The sequence below is a fragment of the Schistocerca serialis genome, chromosome 4, assembly GCF_023864345.2.
Source record: "Schistocerca serialis cubense isolate TAMUIC-IGC-003099 chromosome 4, iqSchSeri2.2, whole genome shotgun sequence".
Classification (NCBI taxonomy): domain Eukaryota; kingdom Metazoa; phylum Arthropoda; class Insecta; order Orthoptera; family Acrididae; genus Schistocerca; species Schistocerca serialis.
This window is the reverse complement of record NC_064641.1, coordinates 207,852,917-207,865,636: the sequence shown is the minus strand read 5'-3', so window position 1 is coordinate 207,865,636 and position 12,720 is coordinate 207,852,917. Positions and strand designations below refer to the sequence as shown.

Here is a 12,720-nt window from a genome sequence, read left to right as displayed (position 1 = left end):
CATGTTTACAGATGAGTCCTGTAATTTCTTCTAGAAAACATCTTGGTGTGCCCAATTGCTTTACAAAGGACACATTTAGTTTGGCAGAAATGACAAGCATCCCTATCTTGACACTGAGGGGTGTTCCATATGTTGCTTACAATGCCCTCTCTGGAGGAAAAAGATGAGGTGGCAACATTTCCTGCACTGTGGTGTCAGACAATTCCTATGCCTCAATTATACAAAAGACATACTCAAGTGATGGTCCAACAGTTCAAGGAATTCCACCCAAAGTCATTAATGAGTAATATTTTGAGCAATAGCATCCTGCAGGGACACACACAAATTTGCAGGTGTAGGTCATGCCCCGTAACTCGTGAGGCACTGCTGATAGGACTGCGTTAAGTCGGTACTTGGTTTGAAAGGGCTTACACTGTGCAGTGGCGACCAATACCGGGGAGTCAAAATACTTAACAAGAGCAGCAAAGACATTGGGGAAAGGGACTGATTCAGGCTGATTGGGGGGTGGGGGGAGGGGGGAGGGAAAGCTTAATGAAAGTGCACAAGTTGTCTACACCAACACAAGAAAAAAATGTGAATGTTGAAATGTTGAACATTATCCAACATGTTGTAGACCAAAAAGTATTGACACAGCTGCAGTATGTATGTGACCCACGCCTCTATGGCTTCATTGAAACTATAGAAAGGTGAAGTTGCTCAAAGTTTGTTGTCATTACCTTGGTTAAAGCATTGAAGCATGGCTTCCTGCAGAAGCTGTTGGTCTTTCAAAAACGGTGTCACTCTGTCCATCAGCTGAGCGAACTGCACTGACTGAAACTTGGGAAGTTTGTGTAAAAATACAGTTTCCTCTTGTCAGATAGCTACCTTGGTAAAAAAAAAGTGATAAAGTAGACGAGATGTATGAAAGAAAAAAACCAAAAAGATGCTTCGCCCAAAATGTGAAGATCAAAACTGTCTGCTCTGGAAACAAAAAATAACTCTACAATGATCCTCCATCAGATGTGATTGGACACAGGGCTGGAAAGTGTGCACATGCCATCATGTAGAAAACAGAAACTAATACAATAACCAGCCTCTGTCACAACTACTTCGATGTATCTGTAAATGATGAAACAACAAACAACAAAAGCACAGAGTAATTAACAAGGTTTATTCCTCTACAAGTGAAGACAGAAAAACAGAACAGAAAACAGTAAAATACTTCAATAACTGAGCTTGTGACACCACTGGATGATGATGATGATGATGATGATGATGATGATGATGATGATGATGATGATGATGATCAGCAAATTTTGTAGATAAACCTAAAGGCTCAAGTGCCGAGTAGTAGTAGTAGTAGTAGTAGTAGTAGTAGTCCCTGAATAGTCCAGTTCCAGGCGTAGTCAATAGATAGAATTCACACCCAAATGGTGTGAATTCCAAGATGAGGCTGCCAAGTGGGGTGCTGTGTGTGCTTACAAAGCCTTGGCAGCACAGGGCTATGCCGACTGTTAATGAGACTGGTGGTGTGACACAGCATGTTTGGTGCAGCACAGCCATGCACCTATTTGATTTAGGTACAGCAGTGGGGTCCTGCTGTGTTACTGTGAAGGTTGAACTGTCCAGCTGGGATATGCAGGTTATGAATAAGGAATGTCTGGCTGCAGGGTGTGTGACATGTGATCTGTGGACACATGGTGGCAAGGGCCATGGTATAGGCAGTGATGGCACTACAGTTTTCTTATGACATAAACATACTAATTAAGAGTCCAAACTCAATCTTAGTAGATATAACTTGAATGTTAGCTGAACAGGCCTACAACTGACCCACAATCAACTGTTTGTCTTAGTCTAGTGACAACTTGGGTTATGCATTTAGAAACAAAAGCAATAATGACCTGTAAGCACTAGAAGTAAACAATCTCTCACTAAATGAAACATACTGTATAAAATTGCTTGGTGCCCACTTGGATAACAAATTTAAATTGTCAGTGTGCAGATCAACTAATCGAGTAGCTCAGTTAACAGTGCTTTAGCCTTGAAAGTGTATCTCATTGTGATGACCAAAAGACAATGGTGTTGGTTTATTTTTATATGCAATTCCTGTTACCAATTCAAAAGAAAGCTAAAATTTCTGATTAACCACTTTTACTATAAATTATCTGAATATTTACATTGAAGGATTGGAAATGTTGTATTAGCAAACCAGCAATAAGCAATTTTTATTACAAAGCTGCATGACAATTGGTAAAGTACTGTAAATAGGGCTCAGTAGTCACAGATGCAGGTAACTTCTATTTCTGTTTAAAAATATCATTACATTAAAGTAAATATTAAGTTACCAATAGCAGTTAAATGGTAGCTACTTAGTATAAAAGAGGAGGCAGTAGCTTTTTCAAAGTAGTGATTTTCCTTTAAAATAATTTTATTAAATTTATGAGGTGGGTGTTCTTTGATGGTTAACACAGTATATGGATTAACTCTGTACAGTTTCCTTATCTTTTGCTAATGTATACCTTGATTCACCCCATCGTCCTTAAGGTTGCCTTCTTAATGGGGGATCTGTGGAATACAAATGAATGAATGAGTGTCGTGTCACATCACATAGCGATCATCATCACTGTTGTGTGTCTGTCAGGATACTGTCTGTTAAACCTGGCAAACAATGAGTCCCATCATCATGGAGGAATCTAACATTTGACCATGGCTAACAGGCAGGCAGCACTTAAATGTTTCATTGCAATCCATCTGGTTTCAATCTCTCTCTCACATTTTTTGGCCAAGAGTTAAATGCATTATCAGAGAGAGCAAAGTACATTCATTGTAATAATTCTTACAATATATCACCTGTATCACAAAATCAGAAAATATGTGGGTGGTGATGAAAAACAAAGTAAAGTATATTATTTCAGAAGTAATCACTGCAACTGTTCATACATTAATTCATGGAAGAAAGGAATTATGATACCTATCCTGAAATATTACTGGTGACAGGAGCTTCCGGATAGTGAGGTACATTTAGCTTCTGTGCTGAGGCTGGGGAACAACCTTTTATCATAAGTGGAATTTCCTCATAGTGTCGTGTGTATGCAATTTCCATTTTCTTCCACAGTACTCAGCCCTTCATCTTCATATGTGAACACATGTATGTAAATTTCTGATGCTCAATATGATCATCTAGTATTGGATAAGGAACAGTGTGTAATCTGATGGTTAATGTTTTAATACAAAATTGAGCAAATATCTTCCCTGGTTGGAACTGAGGTCCAGGCTGGGTTTGAAATTGACAAAACTCAAGAAATTTTTAAATACATCATTTTTAAATACATCATTTTTTGTTGTTGTTGTTGTTGCTGCTGCTGCTGCTGCTGCTGCTGTTGTTGTTGTTGTTTATTATTCATCCAGCAACAATGTTCATTGTATGGATTTCTTAATGTAGAGCTCTATGCAATTCTAAAGGCACTGGAGCAGATGAGGTGGAACTCACTAATTATTTTCTCATTTGCTCTAATTCTCTGAATCTGTATCAAACCATTTGGCAACTGTACCCAGCAGACAAAGTGGTACAAAGAGTGCAAATACCTTTCACATACAACAGGGTCAAGGAAAGTAAGTATCATGGTTGTGATGTACCACCATTGAAGAGTCGGAAGTAAGTGCAAAAGCTACATGCAACTAGCCATGGGAGGAAAAACATATAATCACAAAAGCACCTCCCTCCTGATTTGGCAGTGTGGGACAATGATATTTGCTCTTAAAAGATAATCATTTATGAGCATCAGCTCCCTTCCTCTCCTCCCCCAAAATTCAATCACATGGAGGCTTTAATTTGCATCTCTTTTAAGGAAATAATGGGGCAGGAGTGAAGACAGTAATTAGATCTAAAGTTGGGGTTGCCCCAGTAGTTTTACACTATCTGATGATGCCTGCTTGCGAAAGTATTTGAAATGTGGGTACATAATTCCACACAACACTCAACAAACCTGAAAAACTTTACAGAAACTGACCTTGGTTGTGAAAGCCTACAAACTTTCTGATAGTTTGTTTCAAAAATATGCATTATGGTTGTGTATTATTCATTTGTTACAACAACAATAAATTGAGAGCTAATTAAACTAGATTCTAAGAACCTTCCCTCAGGGGCTCACCACTCTTTGGCGGGCTTGTGCTTGGCTACTATGGGACCCCAGCCTTTGCGGCATCTTTTCCCTTCTATGCTGTAATTCTATCCTCTTGCTGTTCTTTCTCCCATCCATTGTTGAAAATGTCTGGGCTGTTTTTGGAAATGTATTCTGTAGCACACTCACCATCATTTTTCATTCCTTTTTTATGTCTTTGTTTGCCTTCTCCTGTCCTTCCTCCACTTTGGCATTTGACCTGCTTCTTCTTCTTCCTCCTCCTCCTCCTCCTCCTCCTCCTCCTCCTCCTCCTCCTCCTCCTCCCTGTGTGCTGCTGCAGGCTGGCCCATGCATCTGATGTGTAACAGGTGACTGGGTAATGCATAATTCCCAGCCCCAGGTTCACAGGTAGGGTTTGCATGTACCCCCTGGTACAGACCAGACCCCGGGGAAGAGTGATTGCCTGAGCTACCACCTTCGAAAAATTGCCAATTGGTCTCTCTGTCAGGTGTTGGGGAAAAGTGACCTGAGGTGTGAAAAATCACCTAATGTGGGTGTGTCCTCTTCTGGATGGGTCCCCCAATTGGAAGGAACATGCCATTGCAGACGCTGGCAATTATGGGGATATTCTCACAATGAGCCAATCATCTTCACAGTCGAACAACTACTAAATGTAAATGGAATGAGGCTAACAATTCAATGGCCCTCCCAGCTGCACCACAGTTTCTTGTGGTTTAAGTACTGAAACCGGTCAGTCCTTTGATACAGGCTGTTTGTTACTTAGAAAGGTGTTAAATCCTGCTCTCGTTTATGCAGTGGCACTTTGGTTTTGGAGACTACTTCTAATTCTCAAAAACTACTACTGCTTATAGCTTCACTCCTCCATGGCTATCCTGTTTGTGTTGAGGCCCATCGATTGCTGAATCCTTCCTGTGGTGGTATTTACACTAGACTGCTCGATGGTCTGACTGTGGCAGAAATACAAATGTACCTCTCTGATCAGGGTGTTATTGCAGTCCATCAGGTGATGACTAAAGTGGATGAATCCTTATTGTGCACATGCATTCTTTGCCTCACTTTTGAGTCATTCTACCATCAAAGATCAAAGAAGGCTAAGTTATCACAGTTTCTCTTTAGCATGCTATGTCCCAATCCCTTGGTGGACTGAGGTGTCGCATGACACAATTTGCACACGGAGATATGCTATCCTATGATGGCAAACTGCATTCATTATAAACAGTTGCATGCACAGTGTTGTCGCATTCTTTGGGATACCAAAAAAGCTAGCTGGATTTCATTCACTAGTTCTTTTAACAGTTCCACTCCCTCTTCTGTCATTTGGGTCAACCTCTGATGGCTCTCTAGGACAAAGATCCATTCCCCAATTTCCAGCCTGACAGTAGCAGATGATTCATTGTGGACCCTATTGCTATCTCCAACACCTTGGGCCACCATTTCCTGGAGATTTCAAGCTCCTTCCAATATCACCCTGCCTTCCTCCATCTGAAACGAGCAGAGGACTCTTGGGTGATATCCCTCTCTTCTCAGAATTGTTTGTGCTACAATGCCACCTTTACTGTAAGGGGGTACATTCCAAACCTGATTCAGTGCTACCAGTGTCGTAATTATAATGACATTCGAGAGTCTTGCTGACACCCAGAAAAATGTGTAACTTGTGGTATGGATGCTCACAATGGCAATTTTCTGCCTCCTCTTCCCTGTTGCATCAACTGCAATGGTGACCATGCTGCCTCCTCCCACAATTGTCCCCTGTATCTTGATAAGCAGGCTGTCCAGGAGATCTGAGTGATGGAAAAAGTGCCTTATCCAGTTGCTCAGAAGTTGTTGGCTAGTCGGAAACTCTGCATTCTCATTGTCTGCCACCTACAGTACTTTCCTTGCTACATCTTGATCCATGAAGGACATGGCGATGCAGACATGCAACCTGAAATTAAGCATTGCAGTTGTGAAATCAATCAGCATCATTGTACCATCCTCATCTCCTTGTCCAACTGTGCAACATGCCACAAAACTTTTGCCTCATAGGGTGAAGTCACCCGCTATGCAACCAGCAGGCCAGAGAGAATAGAAAGAATACTCCTGTCAAGACTTCCTATCTCCTTCCAGCCAATTAGCTTCTTTGATGGTGTCACCACATAATACCCTTGCTAGGCTGACCGTGTTGCCAGTGTGCACCACCAACAATTTTTCTGCACTGTACTCTAAATCCTCTTTGTTGGATCAAAGACCATGAATGTTCCATTGGAGGCGAGTCATGACAAGGAAGAAATGAAGGGGTGTCACTTCAGTGACTGCTAAGTGCAGGCATTGAAGACTTGCTGCTACAGGGCACAGAAGCAGGAGGATCCTGCTCCATGAGGTCTACAGAAGCCTTGGCATTCTCCTTCTATCATACTGCAGAGTCTAGTGCGGAAAAATTGTTGGTGGTGCACACTGGCAACTCAGAGGTCAGACGGGCAAGGGTATTATGTGGTGACACCATCGTAGATGATCTCCAAGTTGGCAAAGGAGGATACAGTTTGTCTTTGTTTGGCTTCTTGGAGCCTCTCTGGTTGACAGGGGGAACTCAAATGTTGATTGGCTGGAAGTATATAGGAAGTCTTGACAGGAGTATTCCTTCTATCTTCTATTCTATCTGGCCTGCTGGTTGCATAGCAGGTGACTTCATCCCATGAGGCCTCATGACCACTTTGAGTTCTAATATCTCCTGGCCCATTCAACCTGCCCCCCCCCCCCCCCCCCTCCTCCTCTGAGGACAGCATTCCATCTCATGGGCAAGTCATGCTGCTGCTACAGGATGATGTTTGTAGTCAACCCATCTCCCTCACTACCTGCCATAAACTTGTTGCAGTTCGCCTTTTCCTTCCTTACTTGACCTTTTATCTTTGTACCGTTTACATTCTTCAGTCATTCCATATCACCAGAGCAGAATTTATCCAGCTTATTGGACAGCTACCTGACCCCTTTCTGCTGCTCGGTGACTTTAAAGTGCAACATCCCCTTTGGGGTTCTCCCAGAACCTGTCCGAGAGGTGCCTTCTTGGCTGACTTTCTCAATCAACTTAACTTCTTCTGCCTTAACACAAGAGCACCCACATCCCTCTCAGACTCAACATATACCTATTCCCATTTGGACATATCCTCCCACACTGCCCAGCTTGCCCATTATCTCAAGTGGTCTGTTCTCTCTGACACACACTCGAGCGACCATTTCCCGTGTGCTGTCCATTTCCTGACTCCTACACCAACCACGTGCACACCCAAATGGCAGCTTACTAAGGCTGACTGGATGCTTTACTCCTCCCTGGCGACCCTCAACAAACAACATTTCTCCAGTTGTGATGACCAGTAGAATATCTTAAAGTTATCTGTACCACCGCAGAATGCTCCACTCTTCGCACATCCTCTTTCGCAAGCTGTGTCTCAATCCCTTGGTGGACTGAGGTGTGGGACAATGCAATTTGCACACAGAGGCATTTTCTCTGTGTTTTTAACCATCATCCTATGATGGCAAACTGGATTAATTATAAACAGTTGCGTGCACCGTGTTGTCGCATTCTTTGGGATAGCAAAATAGCTAGCTGGATTTCATTCACTAGTTCTTTTAACATTTTCACTCCCTCTTCTGTCATGGGGGCCAATCTCTGATGGCTCTCTGGGACAAAGATCCATTCCCCAATTTCCAGCCTGACAATAGCAGATGATTCATCGTGGACCCTAATGACATCTCTCTTCTCAGAATTAAGAATGCTTCAATGCTCCTTTACTATAAGGGAGTTATATCATGCTCTCACTTCATCCTGATCCTCCACCCCAAGGCCAGACAATGTTCACATTCAGATGTTGCAGCATCTTTCTCTAGCATGCAAGCACTTTCTGCTTCATACGTACAACTGCATCTGGGCAGAATGGACATTTCCCAGATGCTGGCATGCAGCTGCTGTCATACCCATATCTAAGCTTGGCTAGGAAAAACACCTTCCTTCTAGCTACTGCCCCATTTCTCTCACCAGCTGTGTTTGCTGGATGATGGAACATATGATTCATGCCCAGCTAGTATGGTGGTAATTTACTAAACACTGTACAGTGTGGATTTTGAGAACACTATTCTGCAGTTAATCATCTCGTCACTTTGCCCACCCGTGTCATGAATGGTTTTCTGTGGAAATCCCTGACTGTGGCTATGTTTTGTGATTTGGAAAAGACCTATAACACCTGCTGGAGGACTGGTATCCTTTGTACTTTGTACATGTGGGGCTTCTGTGGCCACATGCTCAATTTCCTCTAGGAATTTTTAAAGGACCAAATTTTGAAGGTACATGAAGTTCTGCCTTATCGGACACCTTTATCTAGGAAAACAGTGTGCCTCAGCATTCCATCCTGGGCATTGTCGTCTTTGCTAGTGTCATTAACCCTATAAAGGCCTGTGTGCCACAGGGCATCTCCTGCTCCATTTTCCTTGATGATTTTGCCATCTATTGCACTTGTCACTGAAGATGCCACTCAATGAGGCAGGTCCATGGAGGTCTCTGTCATCTTTACTCATGGAGCATTGACAGTGGCTTTCATTTTTCCACCGACAAACCTATTTATATGAATTTATGGCAGCACAATTGGTTTCTTCCATTGTCTTTAAATCTTGAGTGTGTTGCTCTTTCTTGGTCCTCCCACTTGTCTTACCTGGCAGCCCACCAGCCCACTGTACGCAGTCCATCAACATCCTGTGTGTCATCAGTGGTACTTCCTGAGGAGCAGATCAAACTGTCCTCCTCTGTTTGTGCTTGTCCCTATAAAACTAGACTATGGGTGATTGGTTTGTGCATCTGCATGTCCATCACTTTTATGCTGTCTCAAAACTATCCATCATTGTGGCAGCCGTTTGGCCACTGGTTCCTTTTACACTAGCCTGTGTGGGTGTCTGTATGCAGAGGCTGCAGAACTACTGCTGTGGTACCAATGTGACTTTCTCCTCATTTGTCTGCCATGTATGGCCACCCATCTTATGCTTCCTCTTTTGATGATTCTGCTTATCATCAGTATGGGGCATGTCCCTCTTCTCTGTTACCACCTAGAGTTCACTTTCGACTCTTGCTCTGGCAGCTTAACTTCACGCTACCTGCAACTTTCCCAGTGGGTGGAAACCCTTCACCACCTTGGCTTCGTATGATGGTCCATGTTCACCTTATCCTTCATTCACTTCCTAAGGACAAAACTCCAGTCTCGCTCTATTGCCTTCAGTTTCACGCTCTTCGTACAGAACGTCATGATAGTACTTTTGTGTTCAGTGATCACTCTGATTGACTGTATTGTTGGGTGTGCCTTCATCATTGGCACCGATGTTTTTTCAGTATGGGCTTCTGGAACACCACTCAGTATTTACAGCAGAGCTCTTCACCCTGTATCAGGCCACGCAGTACATCTACCAACACAAGCTTTTCAGTTGTGTCACCTGCTCTGACACTCTTAGTGCCTTTCAAAGCCTCTATGTGCTGTACAGCATCCATCCCTTGGTGCAACAGTTCCAGGAAAGCTGACACTTGCTCACTTTTGATGGAGCCACTGTGATGGTTATGTGGGTTCCTGGTTACACCAGTCTGACAGGAGATGAGGCCACTGATGCTGTACCTCAGCCCACTAGTTTTTACATTCACTCTGATGATATCCATGCTGCCGACACTCTTGTCATGAGGAGATCATTTTAGCAAGGTTGCGTATTGGGCACTGTCTTTTTAACCATTGCCATTTGTTAAGTGGTGCTCCCCCACCAGTTTGAACTCATTACACTCAACCTCTGACTGTCCACCATTTCCTGACAGAATGCCCTTTTTTTAACCACTTACATTCTCGTTTTTGTTTGCCTTCTGAGTTATTGGCCATTTTAGTAAATGACACATTGCTTGTCAACCACATTTTCATTTTATCCATTGTAGCAATATGGCGAAGCCCATTTAATTTTTAGTTTATTACCTTCGTTTCTCTATGGTGTATTTTATAGATGTTTCTCCATGTCTGTTTTTTCAGCTGTTTTCTCTTCCATCAATTGGGATTAATGTGAAGTGTTCTACAGTTCTGAGATGGGGGGCATATGTTCGTAGTTGTTTTTGTGGCCTAAAATAATACGATAGATTCTAAGGAATGCTCATTTAAGTTGTATTAAAATATAATGTGCTTTCTGTTGCAGAAGCAAAGAAGATATTTCTACATGGAATCGTTTAGTGGCATCTGTGAAAGCACGGATAACTGTTGCTGAAGTTGTTGAGGGAGTTAAATCCGATGCCTTACTTACATTTGACTTTTTGGTTCTGTTAATAATTGCAGGGTAGGTTTTATTCTTCTTATAGTGTTAAGAAAGCAGAACTGAAAGATGAAATCAATAAAATGGGCAAATTACTTCATATGTTGGTATTTTATTTACTTGTAAGTGGTCGTCTGTAGTGATTATAGATAGTTAAAATAATATAAATAATTTAAATGTAAATATAATTAAAATATATTCTCTTACTGTCTGAACTATTTTACTTTCATGCAAGGCTACACTCCAGATATATCCTGCCAGAAAAAACAACTTTTTGCCACTGAAATGTGTTGAATTTTAATGATTTTGATCTTTTTTTCAGAAACACTGAACTTATTATTGCTAGTGTGCATTTTATATTCATTCTAGTTTAGCCATCATGTTATTTTACTCCCCAGGTAGCAAAACTCATTGTCTCATTTCCTAATTAATGCAATTTCAGTTCAAGCAGCAGCTCATAGTTTGTAGATATACTGTATACATCATTTAGTTTAGTGGCGCTCTTACATGCTTCTACATGAACATCTATATCCATACTCTGTAAACCACTGTGAAATGCATGGCAGAAGAAGCTCCCCCTCATAGCAGTTCTTAAGCGTTCTTTACATTCCATTCACATGTGTAACATAAGAATGACTGCTTGAAAGCCTTTGTGTGTACTACTGCGTGGAAGTGAACAGTAACTCTTTATTGTTTGTGTTTAGTTGTGTTATTTATTTTGTTGTAAAACTTTTGTATATTTTTTGATCATTTGTGTAAAGAAATTACTTTTGTAGTTTAGTTGTATTCCACTGTGAACACTAGTGTCACTTTATTTATTTTATTTTGTGCCCCTTGTGGCCTGCTTCTTCTTTTACAATTAGTCCCTGATTGGTTAGTGAATTTATTTGTCATTTTATGTAGTTGTTACATAGTAGAAAATGGCTTGGAATTATGTTGATATTGTGCAGAAACAAGAATAATTGGCTGCTGTCTAGAAACTGCTAGAAAATGTGTTGGCCATTGTTGACATGTTTCAGGGTGCTGTCCTAAGATGTAGGAATGATGGAGCACCAGTGGTGAAAACCACAACACCTCTGGTGCTGTTGGAATACCCTGGCAACACCATTTCCACTGTTCCTTACAATGTGTATCATCTGAATAGTTTGCCCTCACTTAAGGGCTAGTGACAGACCCCAATGAGCTTGCACATCTCTGATGGAAGGCAAAAGTGGGAACAGGTTGCACAGCTTCCTATTTACATCTTATCAAAAGGTACAGGATGCTGCCCATTGTTGGTAATATATGTGAGCCAGCATGGGTTCCTTGCCTGATTAGCTATCAGAGGCTTATTTTCCTGCCAAGTCTAGGTAGTTAGAGAGGGAAAGGTATGTTGGTCATTGGGAGCTCCAATGTTACATAGGTAATGGAGCTCCACAGCAAAATAGTAAGTCAGTTGGGAAAGAATGTCGGTGTGTACTTGGTGTTTCTGTCATGTCATCTCATCAAAGATGCGGAGTAGCCTCTCGTGGTGGCTATTGGGAAACAGTTGGTACCTCTTGCTGTGAACAGTTGCTCATTTTGGCATGAACATCATTTGCTGCCTGGGTTCTAAGGCTATTCTTAATTTCTTTGTAAGTTAGCTGTGTTGTTATAGGTAGCTAGCATTGCATGTGGAGTATAAGAATTGTTCACCTTTTGCAGTATCCTACACAGAGTTGATTACCACTCTCTAGTCTGGAATCCTGTTGAAAGTCCATACCAGAGACTCAGACGGTCTGTAGCGATCTTGGACGTTAATTTCTCAACCTCTGCTATTGAATGGAGAACTTAGGGTCCCTATTAATAGCTGACATGGATAACAGAGTGATGCGGACAAAAGTATTATTTAGATTAGAGGAACCCTAAACAAGGGTTCCTCTAATTTAAATAACCCTTATGTGCACAATTATTTAGATTATTTACTATCTAAATAAAACTTATGTGCACAATGGTAAAATTCATGCCTGAAATCAAAGACAGATAAACCATACTATTCTCAGGAGATTTTTTGGCCCTACGGATCAAAAAAAGGTAATGTAAATGAATTATTAGTAACTGCAGGAGCAACCACAATAAGGTCTGAGAATTAGTTGCAATTACTAAAAGTAATAAACCACACATGGTATTAGGAACAGAAAGCTGGCTAGAACCATAAATGAACAATGGTGAAATCCTAACTTCAGACTGGAATATAAATTGTGAGCTTATTCATTGCCTTAAGTAAGTTTCTAGTATCTGAGGAAGTACTACAGATGCAGAATGTGACATAGTTTTGATAAGAGTA

General features: G+C 41.5%; 1 protein-coding gene across 2 annotated transcripts in view; it reads left to right on the top strand.

Moving 5' to 3' along the window:
• LOC126475492 (uncharacterized) overlaps positions 1–12,720 on the top strand; it is a 206,276-nt gene that overhangs the window by 106,468 nt on the left and 87,088 nt on the right. For both annotated transcript variants that reach the window (XM_050103397.1, XM_050103398.1), the window contains one exon: positions 10,302–10,439. In XM_050103397.1, coding sequence (XP_049959354.1) covers positions 10,302–10,439 — 138 coding nt within the window. The remainder of the gene's footprint in view (positions 1–10,301; positions 10,440–12,720) is intronic.